General features: G+C 33.4%; 1 protein-coding gene across 1 annotated transcript; it reads left to right on the top strand.

The window, feature by feature from the left end:
• Positions 1-215: 215 nt before the first annotated feature.
• LOC134726503 (uncharacterized) lies at positions 216-13,210 on the top strand. The gene is made up of 4 exons (XM_063590908.1): positions 216-346; positions 8,084-8,241; positions 12,369-12,528; positions 13,074-13,210. Exons 2-4 carry the CDS (start codon positions 8,089-8,091, stop codon positions 13,208-13,210), a joined length of 450 nt encoding a protein of 149 aa, XP_063446978.1. The 5' UTR covers positions 216-346; positions 8,084-8,088.
• The last annotated feature ends 7,559 nt before the right edge of the window (positions 13,211-20,769 follow it).

Below are 20,769 nucleotides of genomic sequence, written 5' to 3'. Positions count from 1 at the left end.
ACATCTGGTTAACAAACAATAAAGTAACGAAGTTTTGTATAATATCTATACAATGTAATGTACTATGACGTTTAAACATGTACAGCTTGGATGTTGTCATGATGGTGGTGCGTCTATAATTACAAAAATTTACTAAACAACAATATGTTTTTGAAAAAATCATCGTATGAAAATGTTATATTTATGTCTTCAATTAATGTAGTTGAGTGGACAAAGGCAAGGCAAAGATGCAGCGTCTCATCTGCCCAAGATAAGATATCAGCTGATGACATTACTGAGTACTCGGAAAATACAGTTGCATGGACGTCCTCGTCAATTTATACTTCCTATTTGGCGGAGTATTATGGTAAATTATATACATATTATATTTTTCTCATTAATAATATTTGTTTTATAGATTCCACCACTGTATCAAGTGTTTTGGGAAATTTCTTCACTCGAGAAATTTAAAAATAGATAATTAAAACACGAGGCTTACCTAGCATTTTAACTATTCTAATTTAAACTGTTAAGTGTGGATAACGATCTTTATTCACGACATATTAAGGGAAATCTATTTATATGATTATTAGACGATATCTTCACAAACCTTGACCTTCCTTTTTTAGAGATTTACAAAATGTTGTGTTCTCAATGTGACGTCATCAAGAATTGTCACCTATTTACATGGGGTCACATAAGGACATCAGAATTGACGTCATAATTGAATGTCGAAAAACAATAGTCGGGAACAAAGTTTTCTCTAAACCTGGGACATATTTTTCTTACACCAATCGTGAATTGTTAAAATAGCAGGAACATTTGAGAGGTAGAAGATTCAGTTAGTTCCAATGCTTTTTATGCATATGTCATTTGCTGTTCTGTATTACCTTCCGTTGTATAGCTAATGTGATATCAACAAGTATTGAGTGATCATGCATGTTTCAGTGCAATATGAACTTAAAGGTTTGTTGGATGCTACAAACTATATAAAGTATTATTCTTATATTGTTCCTTTAGATTGATATTATGAACGCTATGCATTTTTGGTAAAATGTTGTAACGTATTATATCTCATTTCAAAGACGATTCCAAAATTACAATTATGCTTGGTTATTGTTTCATTATATTCCATGATTTGTAAATTAAAAATTCTAAATATATATTTACACCTCCCTACTCATTCGGTATTCAAGAAATTGTAGTTCCTGTTCTGAATTTATAAAATATCTCTAGTGTCTGAGCAGAAAGTTGATGAACAAGATTTATGTCAAATAACGTCTAGCCATATCTATGAACCAAGACCATGTTGAAACATATTCCGTATCAAGTTCACAAATGATATATAACGATCTTGATTATATATTCTAGGTATCGATGTTATGTTTCATCTTAATTAAGTGTTAAAGTGTTCTTTTATTTGTATTTGTAAATGATTAACCTTAACTTTTTTGTGCAGTTATTGGTAAAATTCTTAAAAACATATTGACTGCTGTACCTTTATTTCATTTTTACCTAATACACAGTATGTCTGTCTGTTTTGCTCACATATTTATGTCAGTATAATGGAATCATATGCGACTGTTATACCTATGAGGAGTTTATACCTTTTTTAAAACTTTTTACAAAAGGAAATACATCATTGCATGTACCAAGTCTAGACTATGACAGTTGGTATCCATTCGTCGTTTGATGTTTTTAATAACTCACTTTTGCAATTTGAAGAAGGATTTTACGATTTGAATTTTCGTTGGAGCTCGGTATTTTTGTTATTTTACCTCTGATATGAGTATTTGACTTGTCAATGCAATCAGGCCTAACGTGTTTTTTTTGTATCAATTATAGTAGACCACTATGAGATACCGATATGAGTCAGCTATAATGAACGCATGAATGTGATGGTTGGTAAATTGGACTTACATACATACCGTCAGTCAGTCTCGTTCGGATTTTTTACGCAAGTGTGTGTACCCTTAAGCTTTTAAGCATTTGGAATTGATAGAATAAAAAAATAACCATATATTAAATCTGACAAACGAGTTAGGTGTGCATATGTTTATTGGTACTTATATATCGTTTTTTTTAAGATTTGTATACAAGTAGATATATTATTTGGATAGCAGAAAGGTTTTAAACAATACCACGTCGATTATGGTCTCTTTGATGAATAGCGTAAATAAACTATTGTACTTACCTAAAGTACGTAACTAAATAACGTTAGGTAGAAGAATCACACTTGGAAGAAGACGCAAAATATACCAATGCATGCAAGAGTACAATCACAAAAAAACAAATTGAAGAAAAAACTAAAAACACCGAGATAAAAAAAATGACCAAAGAACAAAACATTCCACAATATATCACACAGAACACCAAAGAATGAGTTACACAAAATACCCACCATAAGGCAAAGGTGATCTTTTATGATATAGACGTATATATGAGGATCTTGCTCCTTAAGTGATAATAATCGGGTTCTATCACCTTTTAGAACAGAAGTGCCAACCTCCCAATTACCAATGTTTATCATGGTAGACAGAAATTACAGGTGATAAATGTCATCTAGTGATTTTGAAATCCGACAGAAACAGACTATAGTTTTGCTATGACATTTGAAAACTATCGTTTGTCATCTTAGACTCAAATGTGTCATAACGTGTAACAAAATATTGAAATGATCGAAGGATTATTATTTTTTTTAACATACATAGATAGATAGAAGGTCAATGTCATATAAACATATATATTTCACATTTTTTCGATGATTATAACATGCATTAACTGTAAAAACAAGTTTTATCGAGATCTTCAAAAGTTTTGCGCCAGATATCACAGGCAGCTCACAATATTGATCCACTATTGTATTGTACTGCAAATTAAAATGACTGAAATTATAACCATCAGAATGATACTAAATAAATAAAAATTATTCATAATAATTTCATAAGCCACTGATTGTATTGCTTAGGAAAAAGGCGTTGATTCACTGACTCATAATGATTGCATAAAAATCTGGTTTATTTTCAAACGAAACTGTGTTGAATATTTCATTAACACATATGCTAAAATGTCCAATAATTTCGCAGTTAATCTGTTTTAAATATTTCGTCATTTGATACATATTGTGACGTCATAATGCAGTTAAAAATCTTCTTGTCTTTTGCCGAAATCTGAAATAGTCATGATTGTTTTCTGCAACATTAATCGTAAACCCTTCGTTTACAAATAAGTTTGCTGAAATATTCTTTGTAGACCATACTCTTGACTTTTCAGCCAAAATTTCATTAGAATGCAACTATGACAAAATTATACCTAAAATGGGCATTTAAGTAGTGGTGAAACTAAGAATCCATCTCTGTTCTGGCTTCTGATTGAAAGGAATTTAAAATATGACTAATGATACTAAGGGTTTTTCTTATCTTGGTTATTCATTAGATAATAATGCTATGAACGCTGCTTTACGGATTTCTTATTGTTTTGTTATTTAAATACTTCAACTACTTTTTGCAATTTGAAAACTGCTTAAAAAGACTTAAAATATAATCGTTAACACAATTGTATTCATGATAAACAATTTTTTATTAGGTCGGCTATATTTTACTGGCACTTCATGCTATCTGCAGTTGTCCCTTTGCAAAGTTTAACCCATAGTGCGTGCCGTATGTATTAATATATGCACCTTAGTTGCGACTCCAACCATGCATTTTCTGTCATTCAAAGATCAAAATTATCCACCTTTTTCTGAAATATTCTTTAGATACCATATTCTTCACTTTTCAACCAAAATGTAAATGGGTGATATGTGCACGTGGCGTCTTATTGAAAAATAGAAATTAGTTTTAAAATTTCCATGACAAAGCTTAAAGATGAATGAAATCTTTTCTAAATTAGGCGTTATCTTTATAAATATGAAGCAAATATATAAGTTCCCCATATCATACAGTTAGCAATACATACACACTTGATTTACTTTGATAATAAGAGTTTATGAATACACACCTTTACAGGGCCTTTTGGTGGGAAAGTAGTGTCAGGGCTCTACTGACATGGGTTGTTATTGAACAAATTACTACTTCGCTACGTCGCTTGAATAAAGTATTCCAGCTGCAGAATGCTACATTATAAGTCTAACAAATTTTACGTCTTACAGCAATAAGTGTTACTAAACCTTATTCATTTGATTACAATGTGGTAATATTTCTAATGAGTATAAAGTAAAATCACAAAACTAATGAACTCCGAGAAAAATTTAAAACGGAAAGTCCCTTACCAAATGGCAAAATCAAATGATAAAGCACATCAAACGAATTCACAACTGTCATATTCCTGACTTGGTACAGGCATTTTCAAATGTAGAAAATTGTGAATTGAATCTTGTGTGTAAGCACTAAACCTCTCACTTGTATGACAGTCGCATCAAATTATCTTATTTTTACAACAATGTGTGAAAAAACAGTCATAATAGGTAATGATATGAAATTCAAGTATAGATGCGACAATTTTAATGTTTTCTTTTGAATCCTCTAACCTTTAAATACAATCATATTCATAACAGTATATCAAACTGCTCTTTGGTGACTACAGTCACCAGGAACGCTCAAATCCGAATATCGCAATGATATTTTAAAAGACTGAAGAGCGTTATGCCCAAAGGGAGCCTTAAAAATACCTAAATCTATTCATTGACACCTTTGCATGATGGAGTTGATACCTGCATTTTTGTGCTACCTCTATTGATTATTTTTACACAGTTTTGATTATCTGTGTGCCATTTAACAGTACTATTTTTTAAAACAGATTTAAATGAATACAAAGCTAATTGAATAGCCCTTAGTTCTCGCCAAGTTGAACTCATGTTTTTCTCATATTCGCTCCATGTGGAATGAAAAACTTTTTCATTCACTTCTACAGTAAAAGCACCTGCGGCTACATTACTAGCATCTGAATACACCACTATGTTCGGTAAGGTGTCGTTCAGAAATTTCTTCTGATTAAGATTTGTCAAACTGTCTCACCAAATTCTCAACTCTGCTAATACACACTCAGTATAAGCAATATCTAAAATACTATCCCATGACTTTCTGTTCTCAATTGCAAAATATAAATGCCTCGTCATCAGGCTTGTGTCATTTCCCATAACTGGGGACATAGAAATAATTCTACCTGTGAACTATGCTAACTGACGAGCACTTATAATGGGATTTTTTTCAAAATATCGTCAAGCGATTCTTTTGCATCATTTAATCTACGTTCTGACACTGCTAAACTAAAGTTTACCGAATCCCAAATTAATCCGAGCCATTCCAAGCGTTCAACTGGATCAAAGATAGAGTTTTGCTCATTTATCAAAAACCAAGCTAATTCTAATGAGGACTTTATGAATTCAGATATATTTTGACATTCTGAATAACCTTCTGACATACCTAAACCATCATCTAGATAAAGCACTATATCTACACCATTTTCACGCCAGTATTTTACCATGGGTCGTAAACATTTTGTAAAAATGTAAGGCGCTGAACTTAAACTAAAAGCTAAAACTGAAAAACATTAAACTTTCCCTTCCAAGAGAAACCTTAATATATATGTTGCTCTCTGTAGATATCCAAATGAAAATATCCAGATCTTAAATCGAATTTTATCAGATATATATCTTTCTTAAAAAAATTGCTGAGCGACTTTCCAATCTTCGAATTTTATTTAATTTTTCAAGACGTATACATTTAATTCAGATAAATCTAATATCAATCTCTTTTTCCCTGACTTTTGAATGGCAACACTCAATGGATTAACTACAAAAGGCTGGAATGGTACTTCGTGTACGCATCCGTTTTTCGAAAGTTCGAGAACAGCATCGTTTACAAAATCAGTATTATCAACTTCAGATTTATTATTGCGGAATTTCATAGGGGGTGGTAAACTCACAAAAGCAATCATATACTGTGAAAGTACTTTTATTCGTGGGGTATCAATTTTCGTGGTTTTCGTGGATGACTTTATCCACGAATTTAAGTGTCCAACGAAATAAAACAACAATTATCAAAATCCAGACATGGAAAGATCCCATCGATAGGTTTGACTACTGATATAATCTAGAGAAAATATTGAATAACGCAAAATATGAGAATACTTTAATAGCGGTCACAGAGCTACAACCGGATGCAGGATAATATACATTTAATCCTTCATGCTTTAAACTAAACTGTACAACTTTTGATCTTTTAATTCTCATAAAAAATATTTTTGATCGATGACAGTCAGATTTCTGGTACTGATATGCTTGTATGATAAAGTGTTCATTTTATATCCTCATAGTTCTCGTACATATGGGAAATAATAATTTTATGCTGGGGTTAATTTTTACAAAAAATATTTGACAATTCAAGATACGTTTATAGCATTTGTTTATGTTACTGTTTTCTTCAGGTGACATGTTTGTGGCCTAATTAACACCTTTAATGGTCTTTAATCTGTTGATCACTTTATCATGGGTAAATTAGTGTTATCACTACGATTTACATGGGTCAATGTTTATTTTGCAATTTCCTTCAATTCAGGCTATTTGTAACCTTCGTTTCTAAAGGGTTTACCATTTTTTTATTTATTTTTATAGAAAACTAAAATCCACGAATTTAAAAATCCACGAACATGTAAATATTGCTCAAACCACGAAAATTAATACCCACGAATTAAAGTACTTTCACAGTACCCTGATTTTATAGTATCAACAACAAATTTGCTTGCTCCAATGTGCTCCCAAAATGCTACATTTTTCGATAAACTACTTTTGACGCCTTTGGCCAATTTTGAAAAATCAACTTTATCAAAATACTTAACATGTTCTAAAAGTATATTCATGTGCCCATGCAACAAATATTCATCTACTAAATTAAGATACTTATCTTTTATCTTATGTGGCTGGGTTGTTTCTTGTTAATTGTTTGTTCTATTAGGACAGTTTGTCCTCCAGTGACCAAACTGGTGGCATTCATAGCACATGTCATAGGAAGTCGATTCACGGCGACTTTTCCTCCGAAAGGGCTGGTTTTACTGTTGATGAGACATATATGTAGTATTAGTAGGAGGTCTGGAAACAGTAGCTGAAGGCTTAGTGAATGGTTTTGTACGGCTCTTCTTCTCCTTGATGGTTTTGAGTGCTCTACTTTCAGCTTGACGTAGTCTTTTCTCGTCATCGGAATCTGATGCTATTTCGCACTCGAGAACTGTGGTCCAACCAATAGGAGATTTATCGGCTATTCTGGTGACCTTATTTCGTTTGTTTAACTTTAAGATAAATCCGGAAATGAAATTGATAGAAACGAAATCTTCCTGCAAAAGACGTTTTTGCAGCTTATGTAGGTCAGAAAGGACTTCGGAATTGAAAGTAAATTGGATTTGGTTTCCTTCACTCTTAAGTTTCACCGAAGCTTCCTTCTTCGACTTGGTGGCTAGGGAATCGTTGCCCGACACTAACTCGTTCTTCAGTGCTGAAATCTTAGAATCAAAGTACGACGTAAACAGATGAAATGTGCCGTTACTTATCTGTGGCTGTGGTGCTCTTTGTTGGGTTGCTGTCGACGGTCCTGGTACTGGCAAACTAGAAAGTTCAGCTTCTCTGTTAAGAACGGAAGGAGTTGAGGACTCGTGCAGTACCAATTCGTCTTCGTCTTCGGAACGATGGTCTGTCATTGTGTTTATACAGGCAATGCAGTAGTACGGTGTATGCCAACCAGCGTAAGGCAGAACTTCGAATTATGACATTATAAATTCCATTTAATTTATATCAAACAACAAGCATGAGAAACACGAGCCACAATCATACGATACATAGAATACCTGTTTTTAAGTCGCAATGCGACAAAATATAGTGCAATGGAATAAATTGTAAACATTTCAGGTATTCTAAAAACACGTGTTGATGTAAACAATAATCAAACACACGTGTTTTACCAAAACAAATACATGTGCTCCCGTACTATTATTAAATATATTTGTTTAACATCTTGAAAAAATTGTTTATTAAAACAATTATATAATTAAGATACAGACAGTTTTAATAAAAAAAATATTAGACATATATCTTTTCAAATATTTAATTTTGCAGGATGTATGGATGTAAACATTGATTTGACAGCACCCAACAACTCTGCTACAACGAAATTAAACGGTTATTTTTTAAATAGTATGCCTGCAATAAGGAATACAAATGTGTTTGAATGTGCGTATCATTGCACACCAAATGGATTTTTTTTTGCTTTTATTGTAAGTATTGTTTTTGAGTATTTATAAACAAAAATAAAAATTAGCTGCGATAAATATGTAGTGTGGCTTTTACCAATTTAAAGTTACACATTTGCAGAAAGGACGTTTGTTTGTTCTTGAATCACGTATTTCATGTATATACAGAAGCAAGTGTTTTGTCCTATATCTTTTTATATTCTTATATTAAAGCAAGGTACTTTCATAAAGATTCCAACTATGTATTTTCTGTCATTCAAAGATCACAATTATCTACTTTTTTTCTAAACAAAGGAAACTACTCCCTGGTTAATTCAATGATATTTTTGATAAAAAAATATGATTTTTTTTTCGACTTTAGATATCGATGCTACTGCCAGTACTTGCTCTTTCACATGAACTGGCTCCATCCATTTAAACACAGTATGTCCAAACTTGGGACAGGTATATACAAAATGCCAACCCTACTCAACCTGGGAGAGGGTTGTTAGAGCACACCAACACAAACTATATATTTACATCGGTTTGGAAAGGGTTGTCTCATCTGCTTAAAGATGAAAAAACCTACAAAATGTGCAACATAAAAGTATTACCTCAAAGCTTCAAAAATATGAGGAAATTTAATATGACTGTAACTAAGACAAATGTCCTCTTGGGTTCTCATAACGTAAATATTATAAGATAGCTTGAACGTTGAACGTTTATATCTGTACACATAGACCTCACGCGGGCAGAACAATCGAGGAAGTAAAAAAAAGACAATTCATTTCGAAGACAGATAATTAGAAAAAAAATTATAGACAATGTCGCAAGCATTATGTTAAAGACAGAAAAAGTTCATCAACGCTTTTCAATCTACATTACTTGGTCAGTAGTCAGGTTAATGACGAAATGCATATTGGTGTTAAGTCCATGTTTATTCAAATGAATGTTAATCATTGACTGAAAAGATAGAATGGTTTGTGGCTTACATTTTGAATTACAAACATAATGGATAATCTACCGAATTCAATTTTTCGATGGGAATAACCACGAATTTAGGGAAAACGGTAGATTGGTTCCCTGGGGGAGGGGGGGGGGGAGGTTATTGATAGCAACATTTCGATACATTGATAAGAAAAACCTGGTTCTATGAAATGGATTAATGAAGACATAAGCTAATAGAAATCCAACAAATATACTAAGCTGAGAAAACATGAAAGTAAAGGTTGCCTTCAACAATACCATTTACATACCTGCATATCATCTTCGCTCCTGGTGGAACATAAGGTCGTCACAAAGTGTTGTCATCCAGTTCCGTTTTAGCCTTTTTTCAGCTTCTTCACATCACACGCCCCAGTAACCTGAAGCGCTGCTGTTGTATTTCTTTGAGGAAACATGTGGTCATTTAAAGAAGATGCTCATTTGAACAACGATTTAGTCAGAATATTTTGCAGATTTGCACAAGACAGTTGCGGTTAAAACTTGAGAGCGATGTCGAGCCTGTTTTTTATGCTTGAGTTCCAGCATATTTATATAAATGTATGCATATAAACATTTAATTAATTACAGAAAAAAGCTTTTCGAGTTGCTTTTAACAATTATTAAATCAAAATATTCAAAGTCCAATTTATTGGGCATGGACACTTCTGTCAGGTACGATTCAAATTGAGAATGGAAACCCTTCCCCAACCCCTTCTAATCTTGAACTGTTGTCATAACATAAGAACGAAGTATACCAATCAGTTGAAAAGGGCAAAACTAATCAGATTTATACAATGCGGAAACAATATAATTTACAAAAGCAGATCCCATGGAGTAGTGAATGTGTACATTAACTGACAACGTACTCAAATAGACAATACATTTACAAAGGGAAATCACGTCATAAGTCAAAAATAAGCTGACAATACCTTGGAAAAAAAAGATCAGACCAGAATACAAACAGCAGTACCCAAAACACAACATGAAAAGCTAAGAAAAACGAAATTTCAGTTAACAGTGAATACAAAAAAATCATGTAATACCGCAGTCCCACTATGCCACGATCGCACTACGATCTATGAAATAATGCAAATTTAAATGATCGTAGTACGATCGTGTAGATCGCAGTAAGGTGTTATCATAGTCGCGGTGAGGTCTTCAAGATCGTGATGAGGGTGGCCAAATTTGAACATGTTCAAAACAATCGTGGTGCGGTCGTGGCGAAATCCGGTTGTCGTAGATGCGTAGTAAGAGCGCACTAAAGTCGTGGTAAGATCGGAAAGGTCTCTGTACCATCGTAGCGAGAGCGTAGCGAAAGCGTGATACTATTAGGAGAGACTGACCTAGCGACGTTATTACGACCTTACTACGACTACCACGTTCTCGTTGCGATCATACTACGCTTACACTACGACTACACCACGCTGTTTGCGATCAAAGTACGATTCTAGCACGCCCATGACGTCTTCGTCACGCTCTTCTTACGACCTAACTACGTTCATACTACGAACATCATTCTTGTTGTCATTTTCACATTAGATATATCAAATCTCTCCAGGTTTTGTTTGTCTGTATGTGATTAGGACTTCTTTTCTATTTTCTCTAACGGCTCAACCATGCTTCTCGTTTTTATATAGATTAGACCGTTGGTTTTCCCGTTTGAATGGTTTTACACTAGTGATTTTTGGGGCCCTTTATTTATAGCTTGCTGTTCGGTGTCAGCCAATGCTCAGTGTTGAAGGCCGTACCTTGACGTATAATGGTTTACTTTCATAAATTGTAACTTGGATGGAGAGTTGTCTCATTGGCACTCATACCACATCTTCTATATCTAATGACAAATCTGTGTAATCTCTGTTATCGTTCACTAAAATGTCGTCATTCGAGCTTTATGGACCAGCAATAGGTTGTAATTTAGGTTGAATTGGTCGGTCCGACATCTCTACTGCATCAGGATTCGTTACTATCAGAGCTTACTCTGTCTTTACATCAACCCCTACCATCACTCACACGTGTTCAATTAGATCTTAGTGGCATGACTGTATTGTTTCTGAGAAATCTAAGTGTTAATCAGAAAAAGAAGGAATGGAACTGTATTGATATGGAACACGATCTTGACGTTATTGTGAGAACGTAGTAAGATCGTGGTATGAACGTTGTATAATCGTGATAAGAATGTGCTATAATCGCAGTAGTAGCATGGTAATATCGTGTTGCAATCGGATAACTCGTGGTAAGGTCGTAGAGAAAACGTGATGAGCGTAGAAATATCTTGGTAAGCGTAGTGAGGTTGCAGAATAAGCGTGGTGAGAACATGGTGTAATCGTAGCAGGATCGTATTTGAAGCGTAATAAGGACGTAGTAACATCGTGAAAGCAATGAAATTTTACATTTTCATGCCGCTCATACCACGACCTCACCACGATCTGAATTTGTTTTAGATCGAGGTGAGCGTGGTGCGAGCGTGGTTTAGTGGGACTGGGGCTTTACTATGTAAACTAAAACATTGTTTCTACTAAATTTTGAAGAAATTTTCTAGATGAGTATATGAGACTTCTCAGGTTCTTTAGATTTTATATAAGTATTTCTGTACTGTTTGATATATGGCATTGTATCAGATCAACTTTGATATATTTACTTTAAATGCATGCGCTTTGTCGTAAAGGTCATTTCACCACATACCTTAAAAATAAAATTGAGAATGGAAATGGGGAATGTGTGAAAGAGACAACAACCCGTTTTTTGACATTTCTAAATGTTCACTATATAAAGCAGAATTGACAATGTATGTGGTGTCTTTTATAATTTAAGATCATTAGGAATAATTGCAACATATAAAAGGGTATATTTTATGGAGCTGGAAATATATGATTTTTTTTTGTTATATTAGTATAATAGTATAATTGTATAAGGTCTTACCTATAAAAACAAGGAAACACGTAGACAATCTGAAGCTCAGATGGTGCCTAATGGAATGTTGATTGTCTGTTTGAAAACTCATTCCAAATAAAGAAATAATCATCAAAGATGTCAGTCTAATAATTTGATCCACTAAACCAACGTCTACATATAAGATTCAACAGTAACGCTAAGATTTGTACAATCAAATGAAAACTGTAAATGCTCAACCAATTAAATCAGATAAAAAGTCACGTCCTAAAACTATGTGCACATTGTATATATTTCAGGGGTATATTTGCAAGTGTATCGATGTTAAAGTATTAAAACTATCACCAGAGAATACAACGAGCTGTCTTTCCGGATCAAGTGATGTACGACATAACAAACATGCTGTGTTTTCGAAATCAGATCGTGGACTTCCAATTTTTAGGTTGAAAAGAGGAAAAGGTATACACCAATTATGTAAAATTACATTTTATACGACATGATGATTTGAATACTGTAAATTCAGAAATTCTTGCGATGTTTTTATAATGGCAAAAAAAGCGACAGGGTTATAATCGCCTTTTTTTAATTTCTGTTTATATAAACTAAACAGAATTCTTCGTCTTATCATAAAATCAAAATAGCATTTAGGCTAAAATGACAATATCGCAATAAAAAATGCACGCAATTATATCTGAATTTAGTTGATCATACTACTTTAAATGAAAAAACTCATCGTAAGGCCGAGAGCCACGACGGTCGTATTTCGATGAAACAAAATAGATACAATTTTGATTCAGCAATTGTTATCTTTTACTTATTATGTTTTTTTTTATATATAAATAATCATCTTTCACCTTGATTGTGTCTTTTTCTTGTCAAATCCCTTCTGCATACATATTGCTTATATTTTATTCAAAATGCAACTAAATAGAGTGAATATAGCTAAAGTTGTTATAAGTTATATATTCAGTATGAAAGTGTGTAATTTGATTTTATCAATCCAGATTTGCATATCAGGCACATTTCACGAATTATGAATGCTAGTAAAACTGATTATTGCGTTGTGAGAGACAATGGCGCCTTCAAACTTACTGAGTGTAAATTGGAAAGGCATTATTTCTGTGAAGAAGAAAGTAAGTAGGTTTAACTCTCACTAATGTATTAAATGATTCCATCTCACCTTTTAAATATCTAAACTAAAAAACGAGAAAAACAGCTATACAGAGCAGCTTATCACCCAACTTATGCAAATGGTAATACAAGCATGCAACTCTGTAAGAACATGCCTTTATGTGTATTTAATGATATAAAGGTGGTTGGCACGAACAAAATCCCTTCAATCATGGAGATCGTCTTTGATATTCAAAATTACGACTATCAAGGTTAAAGATATCAAATCTCTTCTGCATACATATTACTTACTAATCTAGTGTCGTACTACAGTACATAATATATCATGTCTTATATCGTGAGATCAAATCGCCTGCATTGTAGCCGTCCCACTAGACCATACGATCACATGGGCTTCATCTAGCGTCGTACTACAGTACGATTTGGTATCACAATATCCAAGTAGTATGGGTTAGAATCCCGGCGGGGAAGAACAAAAAAAATGTGGTGGTCGTGTCAACAATGTGTTTATATTGTATATCGAGTCTTATATCTTTCTGTTTACATCATTCACATCGTACACACCATGATGTTGACAAAGAAGTGTTCATATCGTTCACTTCATCGCTGATATATGTTGTGAAACAAATTTATTTGTTTTTTTGTTAACATTGTGCACATTGTATACATTTCCATGTTAACAAAATCGTGTCAACATCGTGTTTATATTGTATATCGAGTATATACCTTTCTGTTTACTTCGTTCATATCGTAAACATCGTGATGATGACAATATCGTGTTTCCATCGAAAACAAGTATATTACAGGGGACCTCAATATCGTTCAGGACAGAGATGTTAAAAGGTTTTTGAAAAAAGGACTAAAATATCGTCCTCCATCAAAAATAGATTGGAAAGAGTGTCGTCAAGTTACCAAAGATGCTCTTTCCTCGTTCTGTAAAAAGTGGTGTAAACGGAAAAAAAATTGATAAAAAAATTCTTGTTTCTTATTTGAAAAAAAATGTATAAATGTGGTACATAACAAAATATCACAATTTGAGAATAATTTCGAAATAAATAATAGAGTACATATAGTGCAGTGACAGAATAGGAAAAAGTCGATTATTAAAGGAGTTTAATTTCACTTTATGGTACACGGCTAAAAGTTGGCACAGACTTAGAAAAATGATTTACTTGAATTTAAGATTGGTCGTCAAAAAGTCGTATGGTGCAGTTTTTTTATTTCAGCTTTTAGTCAGCAAATTTGACATTAAATTCAGATCATAAGTGACATGCCGTTTGGCTTTTAATTCAAAAGCTACCATTAAATATCTTTCTTTTTTGTTTTATTTAAACGTGAAACATAATTTTCTATGCATTAGGCAAAAAGGGTAATTCTCAAAGCCTTTTGGTGACTAATTATGAAGGTTAAAATTACTGTTAACGTGAAAATGTTGTGTTTTACCCGATTCCAACATCATACAACAAAGCGCTGATGAAAGGATTATATTGTATCTACTATAAAGTAATAAAACTACACTTTTTCTTTTCATGTACACATGTTTTTATGAGATCATATTGTTTAAAACGATAACTTTTTTTTATATCAAAAATCTCTTCTCATCAATCATTTACTCAAAAATATTCCGGATAGTTGTGTCCCGTCCATGATTGGGCTGGGACATAGTTTTCCTGTAATATTTGGATTTGATGTTACTTGTTTTTGTTGATGTTTTATTGTTTTGTTGAATTATTTTGGTGTCCGTAATTCTTTTTTAAGGTTGTGTTATTTTGATTTTATTTATGTAAAAGGCGAAATAAGTTTTTCAATGGTTTATTTAAGAAATAGGTTTCCGACAAAATCCCAAAAAGATAACAAAACTAGAAAGTCCGTTGAAACTTTGCTTAAAAATTTCAAAGAAGCAAAAATTCATTTTAATACCTTAAATAGTGTTATTTTATTAAATGCAGAAGAGAATAATTGATTTTTTTTTACAAAGGTACAGTAAATTGCGGTATTTTGACACAGTTGATTGGTCTAATGACAAAACATACACACGATTGCGCATATAATTGTGACTTTAATTCATAGATGTACATATATCATCGGGTTCATTCTATTAGCTTGAAAATTATTTAAAATAAAAATGGATACAAATGATGCATAAGTCTACATGACATAGTGATATCTACAGTTCGCACTGCAATTTGAAATGCAGAACCTTTTAAAGACTTAAAGTAAACCTTTTTGCTTAGTTCTATGATTTCAAAATTCATATATATTAAAGATTACCTTCCTCTTTTTTAGTTACATTTTAGTCAGTCAGTACTTACATTTCCCAGTTAGCTTGTGATAAAGGATACTACATAAATTAGAATATTCGCTTCATATCGTGGCCTTTTTCTTTGATATTGAGACGGAATTGACGACTACAAACAAAAATCTATGACAAACTTTGGAAGGCGATTTTAACTTTCCAAATCTCAATTCCCCAGCTAGGTCTCAATGTACTACACCCCTCTGCGTCATCGTATAATGTGCACATATCTCAAATGATACCCTATGCTGGTGCTTGTTGAGTCAATACAGCCTTCTTGGACAGGGCTGTACCCCTAAGTACTTAAAAAAAGACGCAGAATTTTAAGGGATACTCAAACATATTAGTCGACGATAACATTAAAACGGCATGGTAAAATTAGGAGAATGACGTAAATGACAAACAAATTCTGCAAAACGCTACATAGACCACCAAAGATCAACACAAAACATACTGAAAACAAGGTTTTTCTCGTGTGCCCCAGGAAAGTTTAGAAGGTTCTGTTTCAATTGTAACACCTGAGTGTTGAACGTGGAAATTTAACTTTGGTGTCATGTACTTAATTATGAAGAACTTGCGACTGAAATAGACACAAACTAGGTTTTTATATTACCGTATCACGAATAATGATACATTTAAGCTCTGTCGTGGCCCAATTCACTAGCACGTCTTTCGCGGTTTACAATTTTTATATACTAAGTGTCAGATCAGATCTGAAAATTTGCAATTAATTTGTGTTTCATTCCTGTTTGTAATATATATGATTTGCATGACATGGGTTACATCTTGTTGACACAACCAAACTGAAGTATTTTTCCCCTGGAATTCCCCTAGCTTTGTTTTAAACATAACCATTGGTAACTTACGAACTGTTCCCTGTGTTTCTTTGAGACATACAGACAAAATGGCAGCCGGCTCAAGTCAAGCAACCGAAGTCAGGGCTATCAAAGGTTGTGCTATGTGTACTACTGTTTGTCTGTGGGTTTTTTTCCATTTTTTGTAGGGCATAAAGACCACGACAATCGGAAACACTGCACAGACTACAGTCATGTGATCATGGCTAGTGTATTCTGTCAATGCGGATCACAGATGGGTTTTTTTCTTGGCTTTTGTTTAGAGATATTTTGAGTTTCAAGCAGCAGGACAAGACGTTTTTCTTTCAATATAGGGTTCTTTTGACATTTGTCCTAGTCCCAAAATGTTTCAGTTGTTTTATGTCCCCCATAAAATAGATTGACATGGCCAAAGTGTATTTAGCAATGACGATGATGTCCAATGGTGATGGATAAAAGCTCGCTATATGTGGTACACAAACATTTGACCACCACTCTATTGCAGGGCACAACACGTTAGATGTCCGAAGTTTAACATTGATATTCGCAATATCATTATAGGATTCGTGGCTTAAGAATTTTGTCGTGTTCTTTAAACACTACGGACCAATACTGACATTCGAGATTTGCTAAAACTTCCACTTGCGAACATACGTATTCCAGACAATGGTCAGAAAGTCGTAATAACATCCCCACATTACAAAAGTCATTTGAGGTCTGAATTAATGATTAAAGTTAGGTATATTAAGTGCTATGTCAATATATCCCGCAAAAAAAATATGATCTTGCGTCACTTAGTTTCGGATTGAATAACCGAAACGTTTTTTATTTTCAAACGAATAAAAGGCTATTCTTTCATAAAATATACCTTTTTAAAGTTGTAAGTTTATCTTAAAATGATTTATATTCCTATCGATACAAATTTATTTCATAGAAATCGTCATGACATTGTCAAAACTCAGCTATAGTATATTTTGAAATAATTTGTGTTGTCTGTTTTGCATGAACCGAGTTCAACGTTTATGGTAAAAACCTAAGTTTTCACTTTCATTGATGTATACTAGATGGTTATATGAATAAATGCATATTTTTTCATAATTTTCTATACATTTTGTTAAGTTTTGACAAACTTTGTTCTTATTATTTGAAAAAAAAGCATCATGTAAAACTGAAAACTATCCCCCGTTTTGTACAGTCGCATACGTGTGTTCAAAAATCTCATATAATGATAGATTTCCACTTTTTGGATGAAAAATAGAATAAGGAAGATAAATGATCTAAGTTTTTAATCATTCTACTGTAAAAAGGGTATTTAAATTGGAGTTAGATATTCAATTTTAATTTTCCTTGAAAACGACATATGACCTTTGATCAAGATTTCTGAAAAACTGCACCATAATTTCATTTGACGACCAGAAGAATCTCAAAGTACACATATTTCCGAATCCAATGATATATAATATAGCCGTGTACCATTTTTGACGATTAAAATTTTATAAATCCGACTTTGGTCACCGGCCTAATAATACACCTATTTCCAGAATAAGACATAAACTTCAAGTACTTTTAAAGCGGTTTTGTATTTGTACCGGCCGACAAAGCAGCCAACACTGTGGTGGTGTTATGCCGTAAATATTACACGGACGTTCTGAAGAATGAAATTTAAAATTCATCTACATTGAAGTCCATTCCACAGAGAGTCATAGAGTAAACAAGCATATCACAACCACATCAAAGCTTAAGGCTTCTTCTGAACATTTGAAGGTCCCTACTTTGTATTGGCTACCTTAACTACACAAAAAAAAATTTAAATATCGTTTCATCTCGGCCTCTAGTAAGGGTTTTACAACTTATATTTTAGTGCTCATAACTAGTTCAACTACTATTAAAGAGCTTATCATAAACTATTGCCACGTTCACTTGTATTTTCGTCCATATGATGAGTTAAGCCTTTTTCAATTGATTTCGATAGCTCGTTCTTATGTTGTACTGTTATACAACTGTCCCAGGTTAGGGGAGGCTAGGGATCCCGCTAACATGTTTAATCCCGCCACATCATTTATGTATGTGCCTGTCCCAAGTCATGAGTCTGTAATTCAGTGGTTGTCGTTTGTTTATGTGTTACATATTTGTTTTTCGTTCATTTTTTTATATAGATAAGGCCGTTAGTTTTTCTCGTTTGAATTGTTTTACATTGTCTTATCAGGGCCTTTTATAGATAACTATGCGGTATGGGCTTTGCTCATTGTTGAAGGCCGTACTTTGACTTATAGTTGTTAATGTCTGTGTCATTTTGGTCCTTTATGGATAGTTGTATCAGTGGCAATCATACCACATCTTTTTGTTATATATACATATTATAAACATCATTCACATCATTCACATCGTAAACATCCCAATGCTAACAATATTGTGTCAACATCGTGTTTATGTTGTAAATAGATTGTTTACCTTTCTGATAACATTGTTGAAATCGAATACACCAAAGTTGATGTTAAAAATAGCATGCGTACATCGTTCACATCGTTCACATCGTATCAATGTTGTATAGCAAGTCTATTCTTTTTGTAACATCATGCACATGGTACACATCGCAATATTTACAATATCGTATCAAGATCGTGTTTATGATGTTCATAAAGTGTATACCAATTTGTTAATATCGTTCACAACGTATAAACACTACGCCGGGAATTTCACATTTCATACCCTGTCTCATATCCGAATTTATACACATATTACTGATTATCCCGGCTTATTTGTTTTTAACAAAAGATATTTGTGAAGCAATCACCACGCAGATTATAAATGCAGTACATTACAACAATAACACAACATTTCTAAATATGTTGTGTTATTGTTTTAGTGTACTGTTTGTAATTTATATGTATTTGTGTAACAACAACAAGTACTGAAACACAACTTGGTATATTCCACATATGTGATACCGCAGTCTCACTAGGTCACGATCGCACTACGATCTGTGAAAAAAATTATGCAAATTTTGACGATCGTAGTGCGATCGTGCAGATCACAGTAAGGTCGTATCACTGTCATAGTGAGGTCTTCAAGATCGTGATGAGCGTGGCCAACTTAAAACATGTCCAAAACAATACTGGTGCTGTCGTGGCGAAATTAGGTTGTAGTAGAAGCGTAGTGAGTGCGCACTAAGGTCGTGCTAAGATCGTAAAGGTCGCTCTACCATCGTAGCGAAAGCGAATAGAAATCGTGGATCTTTTCGGAGAGACTGCGCTACGATCTCACAGCGAAGATATAACGACACCACTAAGACCACTACGTCCTCGCCGCGACCCAACTACGCTTCCACTACGACTATACCACGTTTACACCACGCTTTTCAAGACCATACTACAATTCTAGCACGCCCATGCCGTCCTTATCATACTCTTATTACGACATACTACGTTCATACTACGACCATCATTCTCATTGTCATTTTCACATAGAATATATTGAATTCCTCCAGGTTATGTTTGTGTATATGTAATAAGGACCTCTTGTTCCTTTTCTCTAACGGCTCAACCATGTTTGACACATCTGTGTCATCTCTGCTATCCTTCACTCAAATATCGTCATTTGAGCTTGATGGACCAGCAATAGGCTGTAATTTAGGTTGGATTGATTGGTCCGACAACTCAGCTGGATTAGTAATTCGTTACTATCAGAATTCCATTTGCCTCTACATCTCTTATTTTTTTTCCCAAAAATCTATGTATTAATCCGAAATAAAAGGAATGGAACAGTATTGATATGGAACACGATGAACGTTATTGCTGAAAACGTAGTAAGATAGTGGTACAATGTATGAACGTAGTATAATTTTAGTAGAAGCGTGGTAAGATCGTGTTGTAATCGGATAACTTGTATAGTGGTATATATGGTATAGTCGTAGTGAGAATTTGATGAGTGTAGTAAGATCATGACAATCGTAGAAAAAGCGTTGTGATAAAGTGGTAAAATCGTAGCAGGATCATTGTAGACGCGAAATGAGGACGTAGTATCATCGTGAAAACAACGAAAATTACCATTTTCATCACGCTCATATCACGACCTTAGCAAGTTCGTGAACTATTCTTAATATTCTTCTATTTGTGTATAGATTTGACACCTGTATAGCTGTAGGCGAAATGAGAACCCGTCTGCATCGCATACCTATATCATCAATTTACAAAAACAGTACACATCAAATATTATTTCTTGTTTTATTTTAAAAAAAATCATGAATTTGTCGTTTGTTTATTTATCAATCTACGTTAGAAATTCGTAACGGATACAGTAAAGATTGTAGTTCAGGATTCGCATATTATAAACGATGATAATCCTTTAAAAACAATCACAAAAGAAATAAGGAAAACGTATTGTGTAGTATTACATTCAAAATTATTACTTTTGTATAGTATTGTTACTTTTTAGAATTAC

The sequence above is a fragment of the Mytilus trossulus genome, chromosome 7, assembly GCF_036588685.1.
Source record: "Mytilus trossulus isolate FHL-02 chromosome 7, PNRI_Mtr1.1.1.hap1, whole genome shotgun sequence".
Taxonomy (NCBI): domain Eukaryota; kingdom Metazoa; phylum Mollusca; class Bivalvia; order Mytilida; family Mytilidae; genus Mytilus; species Mytilus trossulus.
The sequence above is the reverse complement of the archived record's forward strand: the minus strand, read 5'-3'. Positions and strand labels throughout refer to the sequence as shown.